The sequence below is a fragment of the Aulonocara stuartgranti genome (assembly GCF_965226115.1).
Source record: "Aulonocara stuartgranti genome assembly, chromosome: 7".
In the NCBI taxonomy this organism is placed as follows: Eukaryota; Metazoa; Chordata; class Actinopteri; order Cichliformes; family Cichlidae; genus Aulonocara; species Aulonocara stuartgranti.
The window spans coordinates 20,428,947-20,452,223 of NC_138945.1; the positions used below are offsets into that span (position 1 = coordinate 20,428,947).

The following is a 23,277-nucleotide window of genomic DNA, read 5'->3' on the forward strand; positions in this document are numbered from 1 at the left end:
ATAAGGTAAAGACCCTATGATGATATATAACGCGGTCAAAAGGAGAATTCTTCTTTGAAAATTACCCAATATCCTCTTATGCTCCTGGATACTAGGTATGCCTCGCTTGTTCACATTGCAGCATAGCTCGGTTGCCTATTAGCACTGGGCTTCCTGCATCGGTGAGATAATCTGCTGCTACCTTGGTCTGACATAGCCCCGGGCCTGTACTCGTTCCTACTTTCTTCACCACCTGCCTCTCTTGTTCTGCCTCTCCCTCCCCACACGCAGAACCAGGACATGGCACTGTGACTGTGTGAGAGCACGCCTTGTCCTCAATACAGAGACACAAATATGCACTCTGTGTAGACCACATTTTTGTTGCTTTGCTGTTTATTAAAGGTGCGATTTCCAAATAAATATAAAACTCAAGACTTTACTGGGGCTGCTTTAAGATATCTGATTTTTTTTTTTTTTACATGTTAAGCTGTTAAGTGATGACTGTTTTTCTTTGTCTCTTCTAGTATAAGCAAGTGGAGCAATACATGTCCTTCCACAAGCTTCCAGCAGACATGAGACAGAAAATCCATGACTACTATGAGCACCGCTACCAAGGGAAAATCTTTGATGAGGAAAACATCCTGAGTGAACTCAACGACCCCCTCAAAGAGGTGACACAACATTTTAGAAGCTCTCTTCTTGAGAAATCTGCAGATTTTTCCTTTCGAACGCTCTGATTTTATTTTTGGAACCTTAATAAAAAAAATAGACACTGAAAGGTAGGTGTCACAATGTCTTAGTTTTGGAACATAAGTTAGATCTATTATTAACGGAGTCTCCCCAGGTGAAACTTGACTGGCTGAAAGTCAAAATAGGAAAACATTTCCTTCTGAGACAGAGCAATAAAGGTTACTGTGACGTCAAGCACCAGTTTTGGTCCTTGGACGACCTCCCCCATAAGCACATTACATGTGTAATTATGCAAAGGGATATTAGGGAGCAGCGGAGTAAGAAGTGAATGTAGGATAAATGTAGTGTAGGAATCCTGACCAGCTCTCATAAAGCCCCATTAAGTCACCTTGCAAAGTTATATGCTCAAGAGATGAATGCTACGGTGTGCAGAGTTGCTGCATAGTCCCAAGCACTTACAAGAAAGGTGCAGGGATTTAAAGGGACAGTAAAACATGGGCTTAGTTCAATATGTGCACTAAGCAAAGGTTAAATCCAGCTTAAACTGAGAGAGATCGATAATAGCAAACATGGTCACATCAGAGCAATTTCAGTAAGTCTTACATTTTGTTGTAATTTTATGTACAGTGTTAAAAAAAATAGTTAGACCACCTGTTATACAATCAAGAAATAATACACATATATCTTAGAAAAATATTAAAATATTTGAGAAATCTGCCAAAATTCACATTTTTATGCCTAGATTGAGTACAGATTCTTCATCATCAAAAACCATGAAGCAATTATTTTGAACAAGGTTTATTTCTTTAATTAATGAATTATTAATTGGTATAAACTGAATGAGTACCAGTCGAGTAAATTTAATTTAACCAGATTGAATAAATTATTTTTAGCTTCGTTTGACAAAATGTAACATTTAGTGTTGTACTATATAACAAACTACGTGGAAAATTTTTTTGTACATATTTAAACTTCTTTTTGTAATTAATCAGTTATAACACTGAATCACCAAAACTCATTTTCCTGTTCAGGAATGTAAGTAAATGATTGTAATTTGGCATCTCAAAAATAATAAAGGGCTTTACTACTTTTTTTTTTTTTATCTTTTTTTGTGAAACATTATATATTACAATTTCAAATAAATAGCTGCATCTACTGGTTGATGAACCATTACAGAAGCTAACAAAATGATATGTGTGATTACTAGTACTGTTCATTTAAGGCACTCATGGCATATGCCTCAATCTGAGTGTCGGTCTAATAAATTTGATAATTACTGGAGATTTTTTAATATGAAAACCTAATTAGACACCAAAACTTGACTAAGCTTTATTACATTACAAGACAGTGTTCGTCTGATTCGTCATCTGTAATTTGGCAGCTTTGACTTAGTGTCAGCTGACTGCACTTCTGTTCTAATCAGTCTATCCAACAACTGAGGCGCCGTGGTTTCCCCCATGTCAGGTGTGCAGCCTGTTTCCTCTCTGTTTCTAAAAGTATGCGCTTTATTTGATCTCCCATCACCAAAGTAGGTCACTTTACTGCTGGTAGAGTAATATAACCCTTTATTACTTTAATAGACACTTAAACAAATACCACGCTATAAGAAAAACAATAATTAAGCTTACCTACATCTTTATCACAATAATCACTAGGTCTGCTGGGCACCGCACAGTTTAAGCTGTTGTGCACCTCATCTGTGTGCATTTGTCGGAGCAACAGTACAATTATGTTTTGCTGTTCAGCTGTAATAAACCAGATGATTAAGTATTTTGTGGGAGGGAGCAAACTTCTCCCATAGATTTCCATTCCACTGAGTGCTCTGATGAACTGCTGAAGGCCACTACATTGGCATGCTTGGATGACGTAAAAACTGGTGAAATAATCGGAATGACTTAGTTTGATTAATCTCTTTCTGTGAGCTGTTTTTTTTAGCCGAAAGTACCTGAATGTCCCTTTCACTCAGGATCTTCTGACCAGCAGATTATAGCTCTTACTAAGTTTGGGGTTTTTTGTTTGTTTCTTTTTTCTCAGCATATTTTGAATAAATTTCCAGTCTAAAAATAGAAAGGTCTAGTCATATCAACTATTGTCCTGTTTGTCATTGTGGTATGACCACTGCCTTCTTCTGTTTAAAATACGGTATAGTATATTTTACCCAGAGTGAACAGCTCGGTAGGAGATTGGGTAAATTGCTGAGGTTAAATTTGGGGAGATAAAGAGCAACAATGTAGAGCTTTTCCACAGCTCATTTAACGAAAATCAATTAATGTGGCTGTAAACCTGACCATCATCAGTAAAGCCAGGACACTTTCAGACAGACTGAAACCTAAGTGGTTCTGATTGTATGGACAATCTGTGGGGTCCTGACTTAGAGGTCAATTTGGGAACTGAATTAGCTCCACTTCGCACCACTCAGGCTATGGTAAGAATGCCGAATCAGTTAAAGCATACTTATAACTGATTGTGGCAAGCCAGTTATCACAAGTCTGCAAAACAATTATGCTGCTACTGCTGCTGTAGGCTTAAACGAACTCCAGATTTTGTACGGACTTCACTTGGGTTACAAAAACAAAAGATGTATATCCTATGTAAGATGATTCCACCACTATATACATTTTTACATTTATGTCAGAATATTTCTACATCTGCAGAGCTTTTCCAAATTTCCCTGCTGGTTTTAACTTATTCATTTGGTGAACTGTAAAGATCATCCTAAGACAGGCGATCCATCAACATATTGAGCAGTTTGTTGCCACGGGCAGACTTCGCTTTAAAGAAAAAAAAATGTGTTGCATTCAAGGACACTGCAACATCCAATAATTGATTGTGAGCTCCTAAAAACAGTATTACATTGATTATCTCTGGTAGCTGACAACCTGATGTACAATGTAGACGAGCAAAGATGAACACGAAGGAAAACAAGGACAAAGTAACCTTGACAAAAATAATATTAAAAGAAGAAGAAAAAACACATTGTGATCAACGTTTTTCTAAGGTGACTTTCAGACTGTCGTAAAACAAGAACATCTGAAGCATGTATAGGGATTCAATACAGTTGAACTAGATGAAGTTTGAAGCTAATCGGCTAAAATATGCTAAACCAGAGTCCACACAGCCTAATAGCCAGACTGTTTTGCTGCTCTGTCTCTCCCCCCTGCTCCCTTCCTCGCCTCTGTCTCACTGCCTTTTATTCTCTGCCATATGACAAATCTTTAAATAGGCATAGCCAAACATTGTTTTCCCATGAGGAATCCTGACTGTGCATGAAAAGTGCTTACTATCGTATTCATTAGTTCTGGTGCTTGATTGAGGTCGGAGCCGTGGCTTTACCTGACACCGGCTTCTGAAGCTTAGTTAACATATTTTTTGCCCTCGTGGAGCCAGCAAGCATTTCAGAGATTGGTTATCTTTCTGTTAATGTCCTGTTGTCAGTGGAGGGGAGTTATCCCTCATGTGGGGTCAACAACACATCGCTGCAGATGCCAAGTGCCCCAGCTTTCCATCTGCACAGCAACAGAGATGTGTGGGTAAACAGACAACAAGCTCCTAATCTGCTGCTGGGTCTGAGGGGACAGGATGGGCCAGAGAGATGGCCTGCAGCCGGCACCAGAGGGCAAACTCATCAGGATATGAATTGCGTGCCAAAAAGTTTCTTCGCAGGAGAAATGGAAAGTGCTTTAGGAGCATTAGGGATAAAGCAGCAATATGCATTCCAATTCATTTATGTTTGCAGATACTGTGAAGGCGGCAGAGATGAAAGATTTGAGGTGGTGTTCTGTGTCAGGCTGCCGAACTGAAGCTCATTTTTCACTTTTGGGTTGAAATAACTGAATTATTGATGGCATGATCTCATCTGTTAAATCAACACTTTTCTCTTTTCTTTTTTTCCCCCCTCCACCAGGAAATTGTCAACTTCAACTGCCGCAAGCTTGTGGCCACCATGCCTCTGTTTGCCAATGCGGACCCCAACTTTGTGACGGGGATGCTGAGCAAGTTGAAGTTTGAAGTTTTCCAGCCCAACGATTACATTATCAGGGAAGGCACAGTGGGGAAAAAGATGTACTTTATTCAACATGGCGTTGCAAGTGTCATCACCAAGTTCAACAAGGAGATGAAGCTGACTGATGGATCCTATTTTGGAGGTAAGAAATGTAACTATAAACACTGGAAATTGAACTTCAGTTGCTTATTTTGACTTGTTTTCACATTAAAATCCAAATGTTAGCTACATATTCCACTGTGCTTCTTACATCAATGCACACTGTGTTCTTAGAGTTATACCATATATATGAGACTAGCCTGAGGCCTTTAATGCTTTTTGAAATTAAGTTATTGTAAATGTAGATTCTCATTAACCACTGTTGGATGTTAGTCAGCTTTCGCTGTTACGTAACCTCTCATCTGGTTGCTGGAGTGGGCCAAGGCGTGGATCAGGCATCCCTTAGGACACACAGAGGTCCCTCCCTCATCCTCACACACACACACACACACACACACACACACACACACACACACACACACACACACACACACACACACACACACACACTTAGGCGCACATACATGAGCATGAACTCCTCTCACCCTATCTATATGTTCCCGCTGCATTCACTTGCCACGGTGTAAAACAAGGAGCAGTTTCCCAGTTCTGTCCTCTGCTGTGCTCTGCTTCTTCCTCTCTCTTTCTCTCGGCACGGTTCCCACTCCCCATCCAAAGCGTTCCAGATATCATTAATTTTTTAAATGTCAAATGTAATTTCATTGCACTTTGTTTACTCCGACAAAATCCGCAGGCAGACATTGTCGTATCTCTGAGAAAGCAAAGCAAAGTTTCCTATTTTAGAGGTTCTTGCATATTTTATCTCCTGAGTTCATCCCCACTATGGAAGGAGGCTGACGAGTCTAAGAATACCTTCACTTTGGTGTGTCTGTTCCATGCAGTTCACGTCTCAGAGGCGAGCCATGGAACGAAGCGAATCAAAAAAAAGAAAAAAAGAAAAGAAAGAAATGCATCGACTTTTTTTTCCTCCCCTTGCTTGTTCAAAACACAGGAGTACTGACATACATCAGTTAGAAAAGATACCTGCTTCAGATATGTAGTTTCACATATGGGTGGCTTTAAACTCTGCATTAAGTAATGTGGTGATTTGCTGGAAGTGCATATGTGTCATATTCAGGCTTTGTATCCTCTGAGGCTGTAACTCAGAGACATTTTGCTCAGTGACACAGAGCAAGCAGATCATGTTTATGAAACTAAGGTGAAATGTCAGGATAACGCCTTTGGCCAACTAGGCTCTAATAAAAGGATGTTAATAGGATGGGTTTTTTTTTCTACACCCTAGAGCCTAGCGTTGTGCTACAGTCAGCACAAACACCTAAGAAAATATTAATTTTCAAAAAAGAAAAAACATTAATTGAAAATTAAGAAAACAAATTAGGAAGCTGGAAACAGATTGTGATTAGCATTTTTAATTAATGATAATGCTACATAGTTGTGTGAGTAACCATTTGAGCTTTCGCCTAAAGTACAATAGAAATAAGTAGCAAATAGCAAACTGTTCAGTCAGTATTAAGATGAAGCAGTTCTTATGAAGACTGACCTCGTACGATCATCAGATTGCCCACCCCCAAGTTTAGTTAGTATTTCAAAAAGATGGAGGGTTCACAGTGAACGATCAGCATCTAATATAAGCCTAATTATAAAAATGAAAATATTAATTAAGAAAATACACTAACATTTAATGAGTCATGTAATAAATTAAATTAGGGATGCACTGTAAATTGTTCACCCAATAAAAAGGGGTGAACAGCCCCACCAGAGCTGCTGCCTTCTGCCCTGTTGGTATTTTTATTTCGTATTTGTTTGGCATTAGCCTTGCGTTGGGAGCAGCTGGCTATGCCCGGCATCTCACTCTACCCCCTTTTCTCAGATGATTTACACTCCCCTTACAACCAGGCCAGATCGTGGCCAGAATGAAAAATCAGCGAGGGGGACTGAGACAGCTTCAGAGATGGAGAGAGCGAGTTACAAAACTGAGCCCAGACACAGGAAACTATTACCATAGTAATGAGTAGGACATCTTTGAGAACAGTAGGTCACAAAGCACCTCTGACAATGGTCAGTGACTCACCTGCATGCTAAAGAGATATCATAGTAATCACAGGTGAGCGTGGTGAATGAGCGTACACATTGGCGTCACACAGCTCTGTGAGGCCGAGGTACTAAAGAGACCACAGTGCAGGGACAATGACCGACAGGAGATTTAAATCCAGATTCGGCTTTAATGTCTTTAATGTCATATGAGACATTTCCACAGCACCCGCCGTAAGTAGAGACGAGGGAAGAAGAGCTCGTTGCCTCGAGTGTGTGACACAAAAAGTGTTGACAAATTATCCGCAATGCCCCAGGGTTCAACAGTGATGCTTTGTGACAAGGCAACAGACACGTGTCAAACTGCATCACTGGAAGTGTTAACAGGGCTCTAACTTACACACACACAAAAAACATACCTAGGAATGCCACGTGTGCACGCTGAGGCTCCAGAAAATGGTATTAAACTTACAACTGTGCTGTGGGGGGCTGAGGATGTTAATGGAGACAAAGTTTGTTCAGAAAAGACAGGCTCATGTGTGCCTAATGTCAAACAACATTTAAAAAACTATAGCAGCTTACACAATACTGTCAACATACTAGTATGGAAGTTTAGTATGAAGCCATGAGAAAAGAGAAAGAGAGATGGCAGATGAAAGCCAATCATAACTGATTTACATTGTGATGGAAAAGCTGAGAGGCAGAAAATGAAGAAATGGTAAATATTTATATAGCGCTTTACTAGTCCCTAAGGACCCCAAAGCGCTTTACATATCCAGTCATCCATCCATTCACACACTGGTGATGGCAAGCTACATTGTAGCCACAGCCTCCCTGGGGTGCACTGACAGAGGCGAAGCTGCCGGACACTGGCACCACCAGTAGGCAACGGGTGAAGTGTCTTGCCCAAGGACACAACGACCGAGACTGTCTGAGCTGGTGCTCGAACCGGCAACCTTCCAATTACAAGGCGAACTCCCAACTCTTGAGCCACGATCGCCCAAGAAGAAGAAGAGGTCTGAAGCAGGTTATGGTTTCACATAGCACACTCTGGGTCCAGGTGTCTCCAGCTGACTCCACCCACCTGCTGCAGTGTAGAAATAGAAAATGCAGACAGCTAAGCAGTGTCTTATCTGAGTAACTGTGTTTCTGGCCTGCATCTTAGCATAGATAAGTCACAGAAACCCAGAGCACTGTACATATGCATATGCACATATAATCAGAAACTCCTAAGTCCTCTTACAGATGTTCCTAACTGTACTTAGACATATGTTAGACATATGATGCTAGGCCAAAAAAAGAGCGTTACCTTTATACTGGAGGAGAAGCTACAGGTAACTAGACTCAGGTCAATTAAAAAAAAGAGGGAAAAAAAGCTCAGAACCAACTTTATTTTTTTGTCCCGTTTGGCTCTTTTGCCATCAGAATTATTGTCTAAAGGTGAAGAAAGATGCCCAACGGATTTACTTTACCAAATGGACCAACCCAGCCTTGCCGTAATGGTCCATTTGATTCACCTTTTATTCTTTATTTTATTTTATTTTCACTTGCTAAATACGGGACAGACTTGACTGGGGAAAAGAAAGGGGAGAAAGAAAGAGGGAAAGAAAAACAGCGGGGAAGAGGGATGGGGATAAAGGGCAAAAAACAAAAACCAACAAAATAAGCAGACAAAAAATACATAAATCAATCACCTGGATCACCTGTTGAGAAAGAAAAAAGAGAAAACAAGCAGAAGAAAAATAAACAACATCACGATGATATATGGGAATATAACAGTAAATACTAAATATTAAACATTATTGTGCAGCACGTAAGATCGACAGCGCACAGTGTGCTTTGAGGTAGGAGCCAAAAAGGGTGTAGTTTGTGTGTGTGAGCACCCGTGTGTACACCTGTGAGCATGGACGCGCTTGTATAAAAAGGTTCCTTCATGTAATGATCTGCTAGAGGGTGTGGGGGGGCCACAGCCCCGTCCTCCAGGGCATGAAGCAGGTATGGAGGAGATCAAGACTCCAGACATCCAGAGGCCCCCAGAACACAAGAGACCAAGGAAGACCAACAGAGGCGCAGCCGCGCCACTGTCCCAGTAAGAGCTGAGGAGAGCCCCAGATGAGGGGTCACTCAGCAGCTGCGGAGCAGAAGCCAGGAGGGGTTGCAGTGACGTGCCCGTGAGCTCCGCCGGCAGCCAGCTGTGCCAGAGAGACCGAGCCCCAGGCCGAGAGGCCGAGGGCACCCCACCCCTGAAGTGGCCCGAGCGAGCCCCAGGCTCCAGGCCCCAACAAGCAGCTACCAGGAGTGAGCCGGTGTGTACCTGGACGCCCACCCCCGGACACAAAGAACCACCAACGCACCGATGTTTGAGGGCGTCTGCCACTGGCAGGGGAAGTGGTGGTGGGGGGAGATAGACCTCCAAACCTTGGAGTCCCAACATTTTTACAAGCTTTTGAATTTAGTGAAGACTCTATGATATCGTTCTCATTCAGTGCCATAGCAGGTCAAACTTTGGAGAGTATAAGTTATTTTCAGTTCGCCCACTCAGCTGATTAACTCACCTTTGTTTTTAACTGAGTCACTGGCTGCTACGTGTCAAGCATGCACATTAGTCTCTAGATGTCTCCAGTTTACTGGTATACCAGAGCGTTTTCTTAAAGATAAACCAACCACTCTTTGTACTTCACTCTACTTGTGTTTGTTTATCCCCTTGAACATGACGCAGGTTTTTCTCTCTGTGTGCATCTGCTTGCATTAGTGGATGTACCAGTGAAAGTGAATCTTTTTCCATTAAAACAGCACTAACACCTTATTCGCACGCACAGCTTGAGAGTGTTGCTCACACATCTTGCACTCTCTGTGCTCTATTTTCATGACAGCTCCTGGCAGAGCCCAGAAAGATCACACCATAACAAGTTAACATTTAACGATTTAATGAAGATGGAAGTCGTGCAGTGGACTGGACAAATGTGGGTGTGGGTTCAGCGGTGTTAAAGATTCAGGGAAAGAAAATTAAGGGAAGGATTGTTCACATTCAACTTCTGGATGAGCTCAGACACTGTATATGTCAGATTTTACAGTCATATACACTGTTAAGCACTGTAAGCTTCCTGGTGGGTACCAAAAGCATCGGGTTGACTTCCTACTTCCAAATGGAAATTTAACCAAATACCCTGTACTGTGTACTTTTGACCCACTAATAATTAGAGAAAATCTGTTCTTGTATTTCAAAGCATTAAAGACGTATGCAGTACAATCAAGCTACCTGGGAAAAAGAAATAAATAGAAGCCCCAGCACGACATTCATGCCCATGATACGAACCTGTACACTCTGACCTCAGCTGCACCTTTGAGCATTCACAGTGCCTTCTCAGATGTCCATATACCCAATTTCATAGGCACTAATGGACCTCTGTATCAACAAAGATGTGTGCTAATAACAAGCTCCCTCTCCTCTTAAGTTCAGAGGATGTGGCATCCATCTTTTCAAAAAAAGTATTTCAAATTTCACTTCATCTGATCACAGAACAGTTTTACACTTCGCCTCAGTTTTGGCCCAGGAAAGACAGCAGTGTGTCTGGATCTGTTTCTTCTCCCAAGATGAAATGAGCTCATATTTTTTCACAAAAGACTAAAAATGTAGTGCATTTGTTGTCCGTGTTAACTGTAAATAAAATATGGGTGTATAAGTACTCTTTCCACACTGATGACAAGAACACAAAACAAGAAAAATGCTATAGCTACAGTATACTACTGCTAATAATAAAATGTAATTACTATTAATAATGATGATCTGAGTAATTTTAGTGTATATGGTACTCTTGTGTTTAATTTCACACATAAAGACAAGCATGCTGTGTTATCTAATGTGAAGAAGACTGCAAAGTTAATTATGATCCAATGCTGATGAATTCTTCTGTTCTAGTCACATCTTGTCATGTCAGTAAGAAATATTTCGGTCTCGTCCTCTTAACGCGGTGCATTGAGCCCGCCCTGTTTTTTCTTAATAAAGCTTGGTACTGCATCATATTATTGCACTATTATATCTCCGCAGCATGATGAATTATCTTAGCGTAATGCAAGTGACAGCACTGCTGATGGGCTTCACATTCTATTTGCATTCACATTAGCTTCTTCTCCTGTACCTTTTGTACTCAAGGCTCATTTATATGAGAATACTGTATGTACTGTAATTACTAGGATGATTCCTTCCTGTACATTTCACTCCTGTTACAGTTTCATCATGTGTCCTCTTTGTTTTCCTTTACCTGCCCTATAGAGATCTGTCTGCTCACCAAGGGCAGACGAACGGCGAGTGTGCGTGCAGACACCTATTGTCGACTCTTCTCCCTCTCTGTTGACCATTTCAATGAGGTGCTAGAAGAGTACCCAATGATGCGACGCGCTTTTGAAACGGTCGCCATTGACCGATTGGACCGCATTGGTAAGACCTACGAGCCTCATTTCTCTCTGATTGTTTGGATCTCTTGCCTGTCATAGTGCCTTGTTGTCTTGTCTTTATCAGTATTTGTTTGCCTTCTTTCCTCATAAAAGCATTGTGTCTGCCATCTTGTGCTGCATGACCTGTATGCTCTCTATTGATTTCTTTTTTTCTCGTGTCTCTTTCTTTACCTTAAAAAAAATATTACATATTAAAGAAAATTTTGATGTTACCAGCATTAATCCTTCTAAAGAAACAAAGTAGCGTTTTGTGGTTGGATTAACTGGAAGGCAGTGCATGTCGCTGTCCGGGAGGGAGTCAGGTCGCCCCCTCGTTGGTTTGGTGTTGACCCCCCCACTGGATGTCAGCGAGTGGATCGAAGCTAACCTCACATGCATGTGTGTCTGGCCCTCTTTCCACTCATCTGCACTCCTGGGTATGAGCAGCACCCCGCCCCATGTTAGAGTTCTCAAAATCCCCATAAAAAGAAACAAAGAGCTGGGTCAGGTAACAAGAGAGCCCCCACATTCACCGGGTCCAGTCGAGGACCTTGTGTAGCTTAATTCAGTCATCACATTATTTTTACTGTCTAGTAGAGAAATGTTTCAAGAGAAATTCAATCATGACAGATGATAGTTCAATACGTGATCACAATTCAGACACAGTCTTGTTAAAAAAAGGGGCACATGTATGTAACGCAAACAGGGCAGTAATTGGTTGCACTGATCCTAATGTCGCACATTCTCCAACTTCGTTAAGTTCTTACGTCTGCTCTAACATTTTCTATAAGATTCCATTATGAATGACTTGAAAGTAATAACTCAGCATGCTTCATGTATAAGTTAGGCACACTGTTACATTACTTTCCACTTGTGTCACAGTGGAGCAGGAAAGATATTTAACGAATATACTGCAGATTATTTTACTATACTTTTTATACGATGTGGTATCTATGTAGTCTGATCCAACCGCTGGGCTGGGTAATCTCATTAGTTACTCTAAGAATATCTGAATTAATGTAGTGATCTTGTTATCCAATGTCTATCTAGGTAGAAGAATTTCAATTTTACTGCACTGTAAAGTCTCTAAAGCCTAGCAGGAATGTTCTTACTCCTTATATAATGCTCTAGGATTATCAAGCTAGAAACGACATGATATCTAGACAGTAATATCTCTGAAGAGTACAATTCTATTTTCTTTAAAAACACAATGCATTTAGAGCTTTTCCAGCATGTGCTAGGTTTGCCCACAGATTTAATCAGGGCACCATACACCTTTTTTCAACGCAGCCATTTTGACATTACGCAGTAGGTAAACACAGGTGTTTCTCATCACTATAATTAAGGCTTGCACATAAATACCACAGAACCCTAATTAATGTCACTAGAAACACCTGTATTTGAATACTATGGTGTGTCTAAATGACTGCTCTGAAAAGAAGGTGGTTTATTAAGTTAATTAATCAGGTGCAGCCTATTTGTCAAAAAAAACCTGGGCGATGTTCCCCATATGAAGACTGTTAAATGTTTTACCTTTTTGAAGCAACACTGCTTCTTTGCTTTTATTGTACCACATATGCAAAAAAAACAAAAAAAAGCCAAATCCTCTCACTCTGTATCTCTACTGGCTCTACTAATAAAGCCACCTTCTTGTCTTGTCCAATTTTTTTATGTCTGTGGATCGATTACTAAAAGAGGCCGTAATGTTGTTAGTGATTTGTTTAACGTGGAAACAGTTTCACCTAAAAACAGGGGGGAAAAGTAACTAAATAAAAATTCTTGAATTTGCAACTTCACAGTTTTCCTGTGTTGTCTCATGTTAGTTTTGCAGTAACTACATTTCTGTCAGATATTGCTGTTTTTTCCTTGTCATGTCTTTCTATCTGTGGTTTAGTTTTGCCTGAGACAGGCACATTAATAATTGCAAATTGCTTTGTAACCCAAATGTTGACTCAAAATTGGAATCCCGTAGTGTTGAAATCAATCAAACTCCAACAAGTGATGTATCTCATCGTCATGGCACGTGCTCCTCAGAATTATGTTCATATTCAACTATAAGCTGGTGGGTGGGCAGAGGGGGTAATGTTGACTGATGACTGGATTATTCTAAAATTCCTGACAAAACACACAACACACGTGTGTCAAAAAGAAGATCGACTATCGTTTTGAAGTTTTGAGTTTAGCATTTTGTTTTTTTCCATTTGTAGTTAGTTAAACTTAGAGATCACAAGCAAGACGTAGATGTGACTGTGAACTTGAAAGCACTGCACCCCCATACTATGGATATCACAGTACCAGAAATTTAGTAGCTGGCACCAATACCAATAGAATTACGCGATTCTAGGTATTCAGTTTGATTAAGAAAAAGAGAAATTACCCAGTGTACATAAACACAAGCTGCTTTATGAAAAAAAATTAATACGACAAGAATGTTAGCTCTGTAAATAAAAGCAACGGTGGAGAACAGAACAGAGACTGAAATGTGAGGATGGTTGCTGAGCAGCCTTTGAGGTATGGTGTTAGTTAGGGGGTTGTGTGTTATCTTGAGCACTTTAGGTAATGTTATGTTTATGGATTTTACATCAGACAAGGGGCTGTATTTCTATCCAGTCAGCCCTCAACAGAAAGACTTTACATTACCCTGCTCCCTGCAATAAAGCACTAATAACCAATTGTGATTCAGTTGTATATGAGCATAATTTGCAGGAGACAAAGTTGTGTTATTTTGACTACCATATTTTTTCAAAAGTCTTACAGTCTTCTTTGATAAAATGTGTTAATTTTGCATTGCTGAGGCTTTCACGACATACTGAGTGCCCTTTGACCTCAATAAGGCCTAATTTACATTTGCCCTTTTTATAATAACTACCAATAACTAAATGTTGGAAACTCAAAGTTAACCACTCTGACTGACACCTCTCAGAGTGATATAGATTCGATCCATCCTTTCAGACTAGCCATGAAGGGGGTTTTGTCTCATACGAGGGAAGACACTTTGTCATGATCTGTGCTGGTTGTATCGTTTCTATATCTGAACTGCATTTGGTTACATGCCTGTCTTGCTCTAAAAAGGAAAGAAAAAGAAGTAACCATGCTTTGAAACCAATAACGTGTTGTACATTTGACATTATCTTTTATCTATCTAAAAATTATTTGACCAGGAGTCCGTCTTGAGACGAGCTCATCTCGTTTTCAAGAGTGTCCTGGCCGACGAGTAGGCAACAGGTAAACACTTTATTCCAATTCCAGTATTCGAACAGGAGCAAACTGACCTATTAAAGCTTGCTAAATGGATCCAGTCTCAAATTCATCCTCCAAGAACTTTTACTCAAAGTCACATTGACTGTTTAACTCCAGCATCAGTGACACATAACTCAATTCACCCACACTAAAGCTGAAAACCTTTTGATGAAACGCATCATGTCAATGTCAGTAAATAAGACAATCAAGGAAACAAAAGATATCATATTCAGCGTTACATGTCATCTTTGATTTGCAACAGATTTTTCGCAGAATAATCAACTGGATTATTAACTCAGCTCAGACATTTTTAATAAATCTTTGAATGCTTCGTTCAAAGTGTATTCACAAATGAAATCATGTCTGCCGATTAGTAAAACCTTTACTAATGCAATGGCACATACAATCTTTGTTACATGCCGAGATCCCATTTCATTATTTATTCATATATCATCGACAGAAAAGATTTGTTTCTGATTGTCTGGCTTGAAGTATGTGGGTTTTTAATAATTTTCAAAACTGACACTGATCATAAGAAAGTCAGTGTTATCTTTTGGCTTAAACTTTAAAACATGTTACTTTCTAAAATCAAAGACGTTTCTTTTTCACAGAGGGCAGCTGCGAAATAGTCCACAATGGTCCTGTTGTAAATCCATTAAGCCACTTTACAGTCTTCTTTGACCAATATTCAGGCCTGTAAATATAAGTATGTAATATAACATAGTAATGCAATCCATTTGTGTATAACCTTAAAGTTATGCATGACATTTTTAAATACATCCGGGTGGTAGCTAGTAACAACAACCAAAATTTACAATGAGCCTTGCACTTGTACCGAAAAATAATGAATACTAATCTTGCAACTGCAGTTTCTGTCTGTATGTTGGTATTGGATTTGTTGGTCCACATTTTCTGCAGGAATTCTGCATTCCCCTGCCTCTGGCTTGGCAAATGATTAAAATAACTGGAGAAAGATTTATATCCTAGCGTAAAAAATTAGCTTAACTAGTGACAATGCTAACAACAGCTGCCACTTCTTGCCACCACTTGGGCTCCGCCCACAAAACATGTCATCAACTTTTGTAAACACTTGAAATGTCTATCCGGTCTTTAAGTGATGACGTGTGAACCCTGTTTCCGGGTCCAGACTACTCTGTGTTTATTAAGGCTGTTGTGTTTTTAACATGTTTTGATGCTTTGTATCTTGTTCTCTTTAATCTGAACAAGCCCCTAAAAAAGGCAGTGATCACTGCCGGCCTCTTGGTTTTTATTATCACTGTTCATTTTAAAGCTCGCTTTTTAAAACCTGCCCATGCAGCAGTAAATTAATCACTAACCTTGTATTGTGGGTCAGTTATCTCAGTTGTTCTCCATTCTCCAGCTTCATTGTGCTAATATGTTTATATTATGCTAACCACAGCTGTGCAGCTAGCCATCACATAGCACATCATTATATACCAGCTAGCCCAACTTCAGTAACCCCACAAACATCAGTAATATTTAGTTTCATGTGATAGCAGAGCTGTACATTTGAATTTTTCAGAAATCCCTCAGTCAAAACATAGTATATTATGTTTACGTGGAAACTAGCGAGCTAACTTCCCGCTAACTTCTAACTCCATTAAATGTCATAAATTCTGTTTTCATGGATGTCTGGATGTTAAACTTAATTGTTACACCTGGTAGAGCAGCCACACTGATCATTTTATTTCAGATAAAAGAATTTAGACAGTTTTTAACTCTCAGTGATGCCACGGTGTTCCTTTGACTTTGGGACCTAAAGCGGAGTTTGGACCTGGAAACGGCTAATGACGTCAGGCTAAAAGACCGGGTATAAGACAATAAATTTTATACTAGTTTTCAGTCGCTGTAAAAGGCCAAATCCCACTAACATAAAATTCATAGAATGTTAGCTGTAGACCCTTTCTTAGCTTTTGTCATTTGATATTTGAGCTCCTGCTGACCACCAAAGTCTGCTAGAATATATAGTTTGTAGTATGCACATTTTATTATTTAACATTTTATAGGCAAAATTTGGTTTCTTATAGATATAACAAAACAAATTATAATTAGTAAAGAGAAAAAAAAGTGAACTGGTACAGCAAAATCTGTATTTTTTCTTATTTCAATTGTGACATATAATAAATTCCATATTTCCAAAACTAAAATAAAGGCTTTTCTAGCATATGTAAGTCATTTTTGTAACTGTTAGCTGAAGCTAACTGTTTAGCTGTTCATTGAGGACTATCTCATGTGTGCCCTCTTGGTTTCAGTGTAATGGCATTACAGGAAGTACATCAAGTGAATGAGTTCCCTGTAGATTGACTCAACACAGTAATTTTTTCACACATAGATATCTATCTGTAAAAACATGAATGCATCTGGAGTTATCTTTCAAAGATATGCATTTTTTAATACAGTCTTCATTGTCTATTATATATGATGTCTGTAAACATTATATTGTGTTCTGTGTTTTGTTTTTTATTGGTTGATGTTTGTTGGCTATCAAGCTGTTTTATGTTTAGTGTATTGAATGTAAATAGTGGGAATTGGGGACTTATCTGATATTTTTACTATTATTTATTTTAATTTTGTCAAAGCTGAGTGGTTTTTACTTTTACTTTTTATTTTTTCTTTAAAGCATATTGTTTCCAAAGCCTTTCTATTCAAGTTTAGAAATGGGCTACTGTTCTAGTAGTAATATGCCCAAAGTGCCTTGCTGAAACAGAAAGGGAGAAATGGATTCCTACCAAGTTGTATTTATTAGCCCGGAAAGTATTAGTGGAAAATATACACAATATGTCAGGTTTTGCCGAGCTTATACAATATGTCTGCCTCTCAATCCTCTCAATGTATTTGTTTTTTGGGGTAAGTTTAATTCTGTGATCAAAGCGAGACAGTAATTCTGTAAATGTGCAACATGAAGTAAATAAAGTTATTTAGGTACAAATAAAGAGTGTAAATAATATATAAGCTGAACGAACTATTGATGCAATGTAGATTCAGCCTGGTCTGGGCAGCTGAACCAAGTTAGCTCACAACAAATGTTTATTGTTAAAATTTTCATCATTCTGCATACCTACAAATTGTATTATTCAATAGGATCAACTGTAAAGCAAATATATGAATGTATGGGAATTTCACGTGCTGTAGCCATGATGCACCATGGAAAATAACAGCTCCCCACGTAATGAACGGAAATCATTTGTTTCTAACAAAATAACCTAAATGTTGCTGCATATGTGTAGCTCAAAATGCTATATTGGCATTTTTTGAAACTGTCTGTATGACAGATATAATAAAATGAAAGTAAGTGCTTTTAGCTTGTATAGTATCAATATGCAGTAAACATACTGTACAGTAAACTAAGTTTGCCTGACTTTAACTCTATTTAACTGTGCACAAAACACTGATAATGAGATACTTTTCTTTTCAGAGGTATACAGAAGAATCCCTGTTTCCCTGAAACCCAGTTATTGCCCCTGTCTCTAACTTGTTGGTGTGTTCAGATGTTTCTGTCAGAGTGACAAGCACACCAAACAATGAACATGTGTTGTCCTTCCAATCTACAGAGTTTAATCCTGTCACCTTTAAATATGCAATGAAAACAGACGTGTAAGTTAACGATAGTCTTATAATTAGTGTGTGGTGCTTGTTTTAGCTACCCGACCCTGTAGAGATTGCTGCAGTCGAGGAGAAAAACATCAAACTGAGGGCTTTATCCTGAGAAAAATGCATTAAAATATTACAGCAATCTATTTTCAGCTGCTACAGCAGCAAAAGTCCTGTCTTATAGTTGAATGCATGACTTACCAGCAGCCTTGAGAGGTGAAAGCCATCCAGCATATGCTGCCAAATGGTGAACTCAGTGGAAAAATCTTCTGCCAGTCAAGGACAGGGCTGAATGATTGATTGACTGTGGCTAAAGCCCTGAGCACACTAAAAGTCCACTTTGTCTTCTTTACCGGCAATGCGTTGCTGCTTGTCACGATCAGTAGTAATGACAGGAAACACTTCCCATGAAGACGTTTGGACACTATCACTCAAAGTAAATATGTTTATTAGGTCTTTAGATTTGGCAATTCCTTCTAAGACAGGCTCGTTTGAAGATGTCTTTATATGCCCATTTACAACAGCTTCTTCTTTTTACTCAAACTCCCAAAGCCACAAAAGTGGCTGGTGTTTAAAAAGCCATCTGCCAAGCCTTTTATTATTACGGTTCAAGACCTGTGACATGCTAGGAAAGACTTTCATGTGGGCTCAAAATGCCCTTTATAGTGCATATGAGTGGAGTACTTTTTAAAAGCAGTTTGTTTACAGTATTAAAGGAATACTGTGTTTTGTTTAAATATGCAGACAAACTGCTTTGCACTAGTCAATATAAAATATAACTTGAAGAGAATCCCATTCATTGTGTGGTTAGATGATTAATATTAAGTTAGATTTTATACATTATGTATATGATACATAATGTATAAAATAAGATATATTCTCTTCTTATTTGACTTTGTTTCCACACTATAGATGTTACGCAGAATGCCCTTGTGATGTGTTATGGCTTTGATGTCAATGTGACCATGTAGCTAGACCGTGGCTTTAAATTAAGCCTTAGACCCTTTTCTTCTAAAATATCTAAAATCAGTCATGTCATGTGTGGGTACAACTCATCAGTATTCTTCTGTGTTTCACTGCCACTTCACAGTCTGTGCTATCAAGTCACACTTTCAGTAATCTTTGTCTCCTTACGTGTCCTTCACCCCTTCAAACTGTATATTTCCCACAGTCATTTCCATTTAATGTCTTTCAAAGGTTTATTCACTGTAACAGCCTTTAGTGAATGTGTAAAGATGCAGTTTGTGTGGTTAAAAGTAGCCCATTTATGAATGAATGTGGAATGAATACAGTGAAATGCCTCTGTTAAAGAATTGGCCTTGATCAAAGGAAGAAGCTAATGTGTGATTAAAACCCACAAGCTGCGTCTTTACTGACCCGTATCCTGTTTATTCCTGTGGTGCAGTATAGTTTATCCAAAGTTTACCGTGGCTGTGTGTATTCACGTGTCCTGACTGCACCCCAACAGGGAAGAAGAACTCGTTGCTGCTGCAGAAGTTCCAGAAGGATCTGAACGCCGGGGTTTTCAACACACAGGAGAACGAGCTGCTGAAGCAGATTATCCGTCAGGACAGGGAGATGGTAATGATGGTGGACCGCAAGCAGTCGGTAACCGGGATGAACTCAACACCAATGTCAGGAAATTCCATTATTAACTCACCAGCCCAGCCGCCCTTCTCCACTGCTTTTGGCACCACTCAGCTGCAGCAGTCCTCTGTACCCCTGACCTACAGCGCTTCAGCTATTGCTAATGCCTCCGCTGCCCGCATGATGCCAGCCGCTGCTGTTGCTGCTGCTGCAGCACAGGGGCTTTACCAAACTCAAAGTGGCACCCTAAATTTGTCACAGACCCCACTACAGCAAGGCACAATCATGTCTCCCTGCTCCTTCACAGCTGCCATGTGTAGCCCGCCTGTGCAGACCCCTTTGGCTAACCGGAGCTTCCAGTATGGCTCCCCCACAGCCTCCCAGCTGTCCCTTATCCAGCAACCCATTCCCCAGCCATCTCTGTCTACGCAACAGCTTGCTCAGCAGCCTGCTGCGCCAACTGCAGCCACATCCTCTGCAGCGCAGCAACAGCAGCAGCAGGCGTCACCTCAGCAGCAGCAGGTCCCTTCACCTCAGCGGGGGGACATCCACAAGAGCACGCAGGCTCTACAATCAGGCAGCTTGAGTCGAGACATCCGACACTTATCAGCCTCCCAACCATCACTACCACATGACACATCTCTGGGGCCCAGAGTGCATCCCACCTCAGGAGACTCCCTGGCCTCCATCGTGCCACCCACAGCAGCGGTGATCCAGGGAATGAATCTACAGAGTGGCATCCGCACCACTGTGCCCCAGCGGGTCAATTTATTCCGCCAGATGTCGTCAGGAGCCTTGCCTCCCGTGCGCTCAGCTGCAGCAGCGGCAGCTGCAGCAGCAGTGGCAGCAGCGTCCTCATCCTCAACCCAGCACAGGGATTCTCCCGGATCTAGAAGAGATTCAGTGCTCAGCAGTACAGAAACTGAGCAAGACAAAATGCGTTTTGCATCAAATTTATGATCCCATTTTACCCTCCCTCTCTTTTTTTAAACAGAAATATGTTTCAAATCATTTTTAATGGAGCTAGAACAAAAGAGGTCAAAATGAGGAACTTTGGCATTGTTTTCTTTCTCTCCAATTTTCTTCTAAAGTAACCTCATAGAAATGCTGTATATATAACCCATGTATTATATTTTAGACAATTTTGTCTCCCTAAACTTAAGAATGTATATTATACAGATACACGCCCTTTCTTTGATCATATCTATATATACATATATAGATATGTATATATAGATGTGAAAGCGTGTGTGCACGTGTGTGCACGGGGATGTGTGTGTTTGTGTGCATGGGACCATGTCAAAAAAAACACCAACAACATTGGCAATGGCAATTTCAATCTGTAGTATAAACATGAGTCTTCCTTTCTGAGAAATGTAAAAAATTATATATCTATATCTATAGATATATATAGATATATATATATAAATTAAGTTTTTTTATTTTTCATTGAATTTTTTTGTTTGTTTTTGCTCTTGATTTTTTTTAAAAACTTGTTTGCATTGTGGACTCTCACAATGACTTTTTCATTTTCTACTAAAAGAAGAGCAAACTTATCTTCTCCTATTAAGCAGCTTTAGCACCACTGTGGAAGAATAAATGCAAATAATGCCGACCAATAATCTTAACAAGCACACAATCGGTCTCAAACCATTTTCCTGGAAACTCACCTAAGAACAAAATAACAATACTGTAACTATTCCGTTGCTGTCTGCGATGAAAAATACAGTCTGATAAACCACTACATCCCCACAGAGGCGCACACACACACAAACCATGGCAGTGTTATGGGTCCAAAGGGAATAGATATTAGAAATGCTGCTTTCTTTGTTTATTTTGGAGGAAAATGAAGTGTGTGCACAGATATGGATGGATGTTATTGTTTTCTATTTCTGATTTCTGATGGCTGAGATGTTACTTAATGTTGCTTAAAACTTCTGTGTATATTTATAGTATTTATAAACTAAAGATTATCACCATTATGCAATAGACTGTGACATAAAAATTAACTATATGTGTCCTGTAAATAGTTTTGTAGATCTAGTATTTACAGATACTGTGTGGTGCATTCTCTATCATAACAATGTCTTACTTCTATCAGGAACCTGGATATCATTTATGAGAGATAAACAAACCTTAATGCAATAGCTAGCACTACTTGATTGAAGGACATTTATAAATCTTATCTTCTCTCTTTCTGTCTCTCTGTATACTACCCTTAGTCCTAGCGTAGTTTCTGATTTAACATCGAGTGGACATACAGTATACAGTATTTACCTACAATACACAACTTCGTTTCAGTGTCATCCTATTAAAAGCAAATGCTTCTTTTCTATAACGTAACTCCAAAGTACTGCCAGGGATTATTTACCACACAGCTGGTATGAACATGTATGGCTTAGGTGTGAAAATTAGACTTTCTTTTTCCTTTATTACCCATTATATTTCCTTTTCTTTTATATATAAACCACAATTTAGATTTTGAGCTAACCAGCTCCTGGTGTACATTTGTACTGTACTGCTGTCATATCAGTTGAAGCACAACATTTCTAGTACCTATGTTTTAGTTTCAAGACATCAAGTATTCAGTCACTCAGTTGTGCAGGAGGACATTTACACTGAAAGCTGTTTATAAACCGCTGTTAGTGACAGAAAAAACGAAATGCTGGTTTGCATTAAGGTTTCTGTCTCATGTAAATCCATTATGTGGGCTTAGCTACTCTAAACTGACCAGGACTTTGAGGCATGGACGCAAGGTCGAGCAAGCAATATTTTAATATCTGTCAAAGGGAATATTTTGAATATTTAAATCTACACGAAATCTCAGGACGACCAGTCGTTTTCCTGCTTATAGAAGACGGCCGTGCTTATGCGGTCTTCTTGATCAAACGTCTCGGCCATGCAGAATTTCTACTCAGAGTCAGAGTCACCATGGCACCCGTGTCCCATCAGGTTAAAGTGACTAAGCCCTCACAGCAACCATGTTAAAAGATGGCTCTTCACTACAGGTTGTGCCGATAGTGTACCAATACAGTCAACCCCATCACGAAAGCATGCGCTGTCACAAATACTTAAAAAGATACTATCTCAAAAATGTTGACGTTAAATGTAATGTTAGATTATGTTTTTGTTCATTGTCTGTCTGCCTAGATGTTATCTGTGTGTGAACAGAAGCATTGACTTTTCACATGGACATTCTAAAGTATTTGTGCCTAAACTATAGCCATGTTCCATCCTTTGTTATGAGTGTGAGCTTGGTGCATATTGGGGTGGGTGGGACGGGGTGGGGTGTGGTCCGGGGCACTTCTGCACACTACTACGCAATCATCCTTACTATACTCTATGTGTTCTATGTCTCAGTGTTTTTAGACGAGAAAGGAGTAAGCAATGAAGATGGCCAAATGTCTCCGTTTATCCAATTGGTATCTTTACTTCCGGTACGAACTTTTAGAGGCAGGTGTTTCTAACATTCTAAGTCAAGCTATATAGATATTCAGTGAGGTTTATGTACAGTTTAAAAATAAATAAATAGAGAAGAAGTGCAATCTTTAGACTTGCAGTGACACCAGTGAGACATTGTACAAATTTGAGCACCTTTATACCACTGACGTTTGGGTTGAATATCGACGCGTGGAAGGAAA

At 39.6% G+C, this 23,277-nt stretch overlaps 1 protein-coding gene across 1 annotated transcript in view; it reads left to right on the plus strand.

Annotated features, from left to right (window-relative positions):
* hcn1 (hyperpolarization activated cyclic nucleotide-gated potassium channel 1) overlaps positions 1 to 22,904 on the plus strand; it is a 72,226-nt gene extending 49,322 nt beyond the window's left edge. The window contains exons 5-8 of the mRNA XM_082539658.1: positions 504 to 650; positions 4,574 to 4,814; positions 11,037 to 11,201; positions 19,518 to 22,904. Of these exons, the coding sequence (XP_082395784.1) occupies positions 504 to 650; positions 4,574 to 4,814; positions 11,037 to 11,201; positions 19,518 to 20,596 (1,632 nt within the window). The 3' untranslated portion in view covers positions 20,597 to 22,904. The remainder of the gene's footprint in view (positions 1 to 503; positions 651 to 4,573; positions 4,815 to 11,036; positions 11,202 to 19,517) is intronic.
* The last annotated feature ends 373 nt before the right edge of the window (positions 22,905 to 23,277 follow it).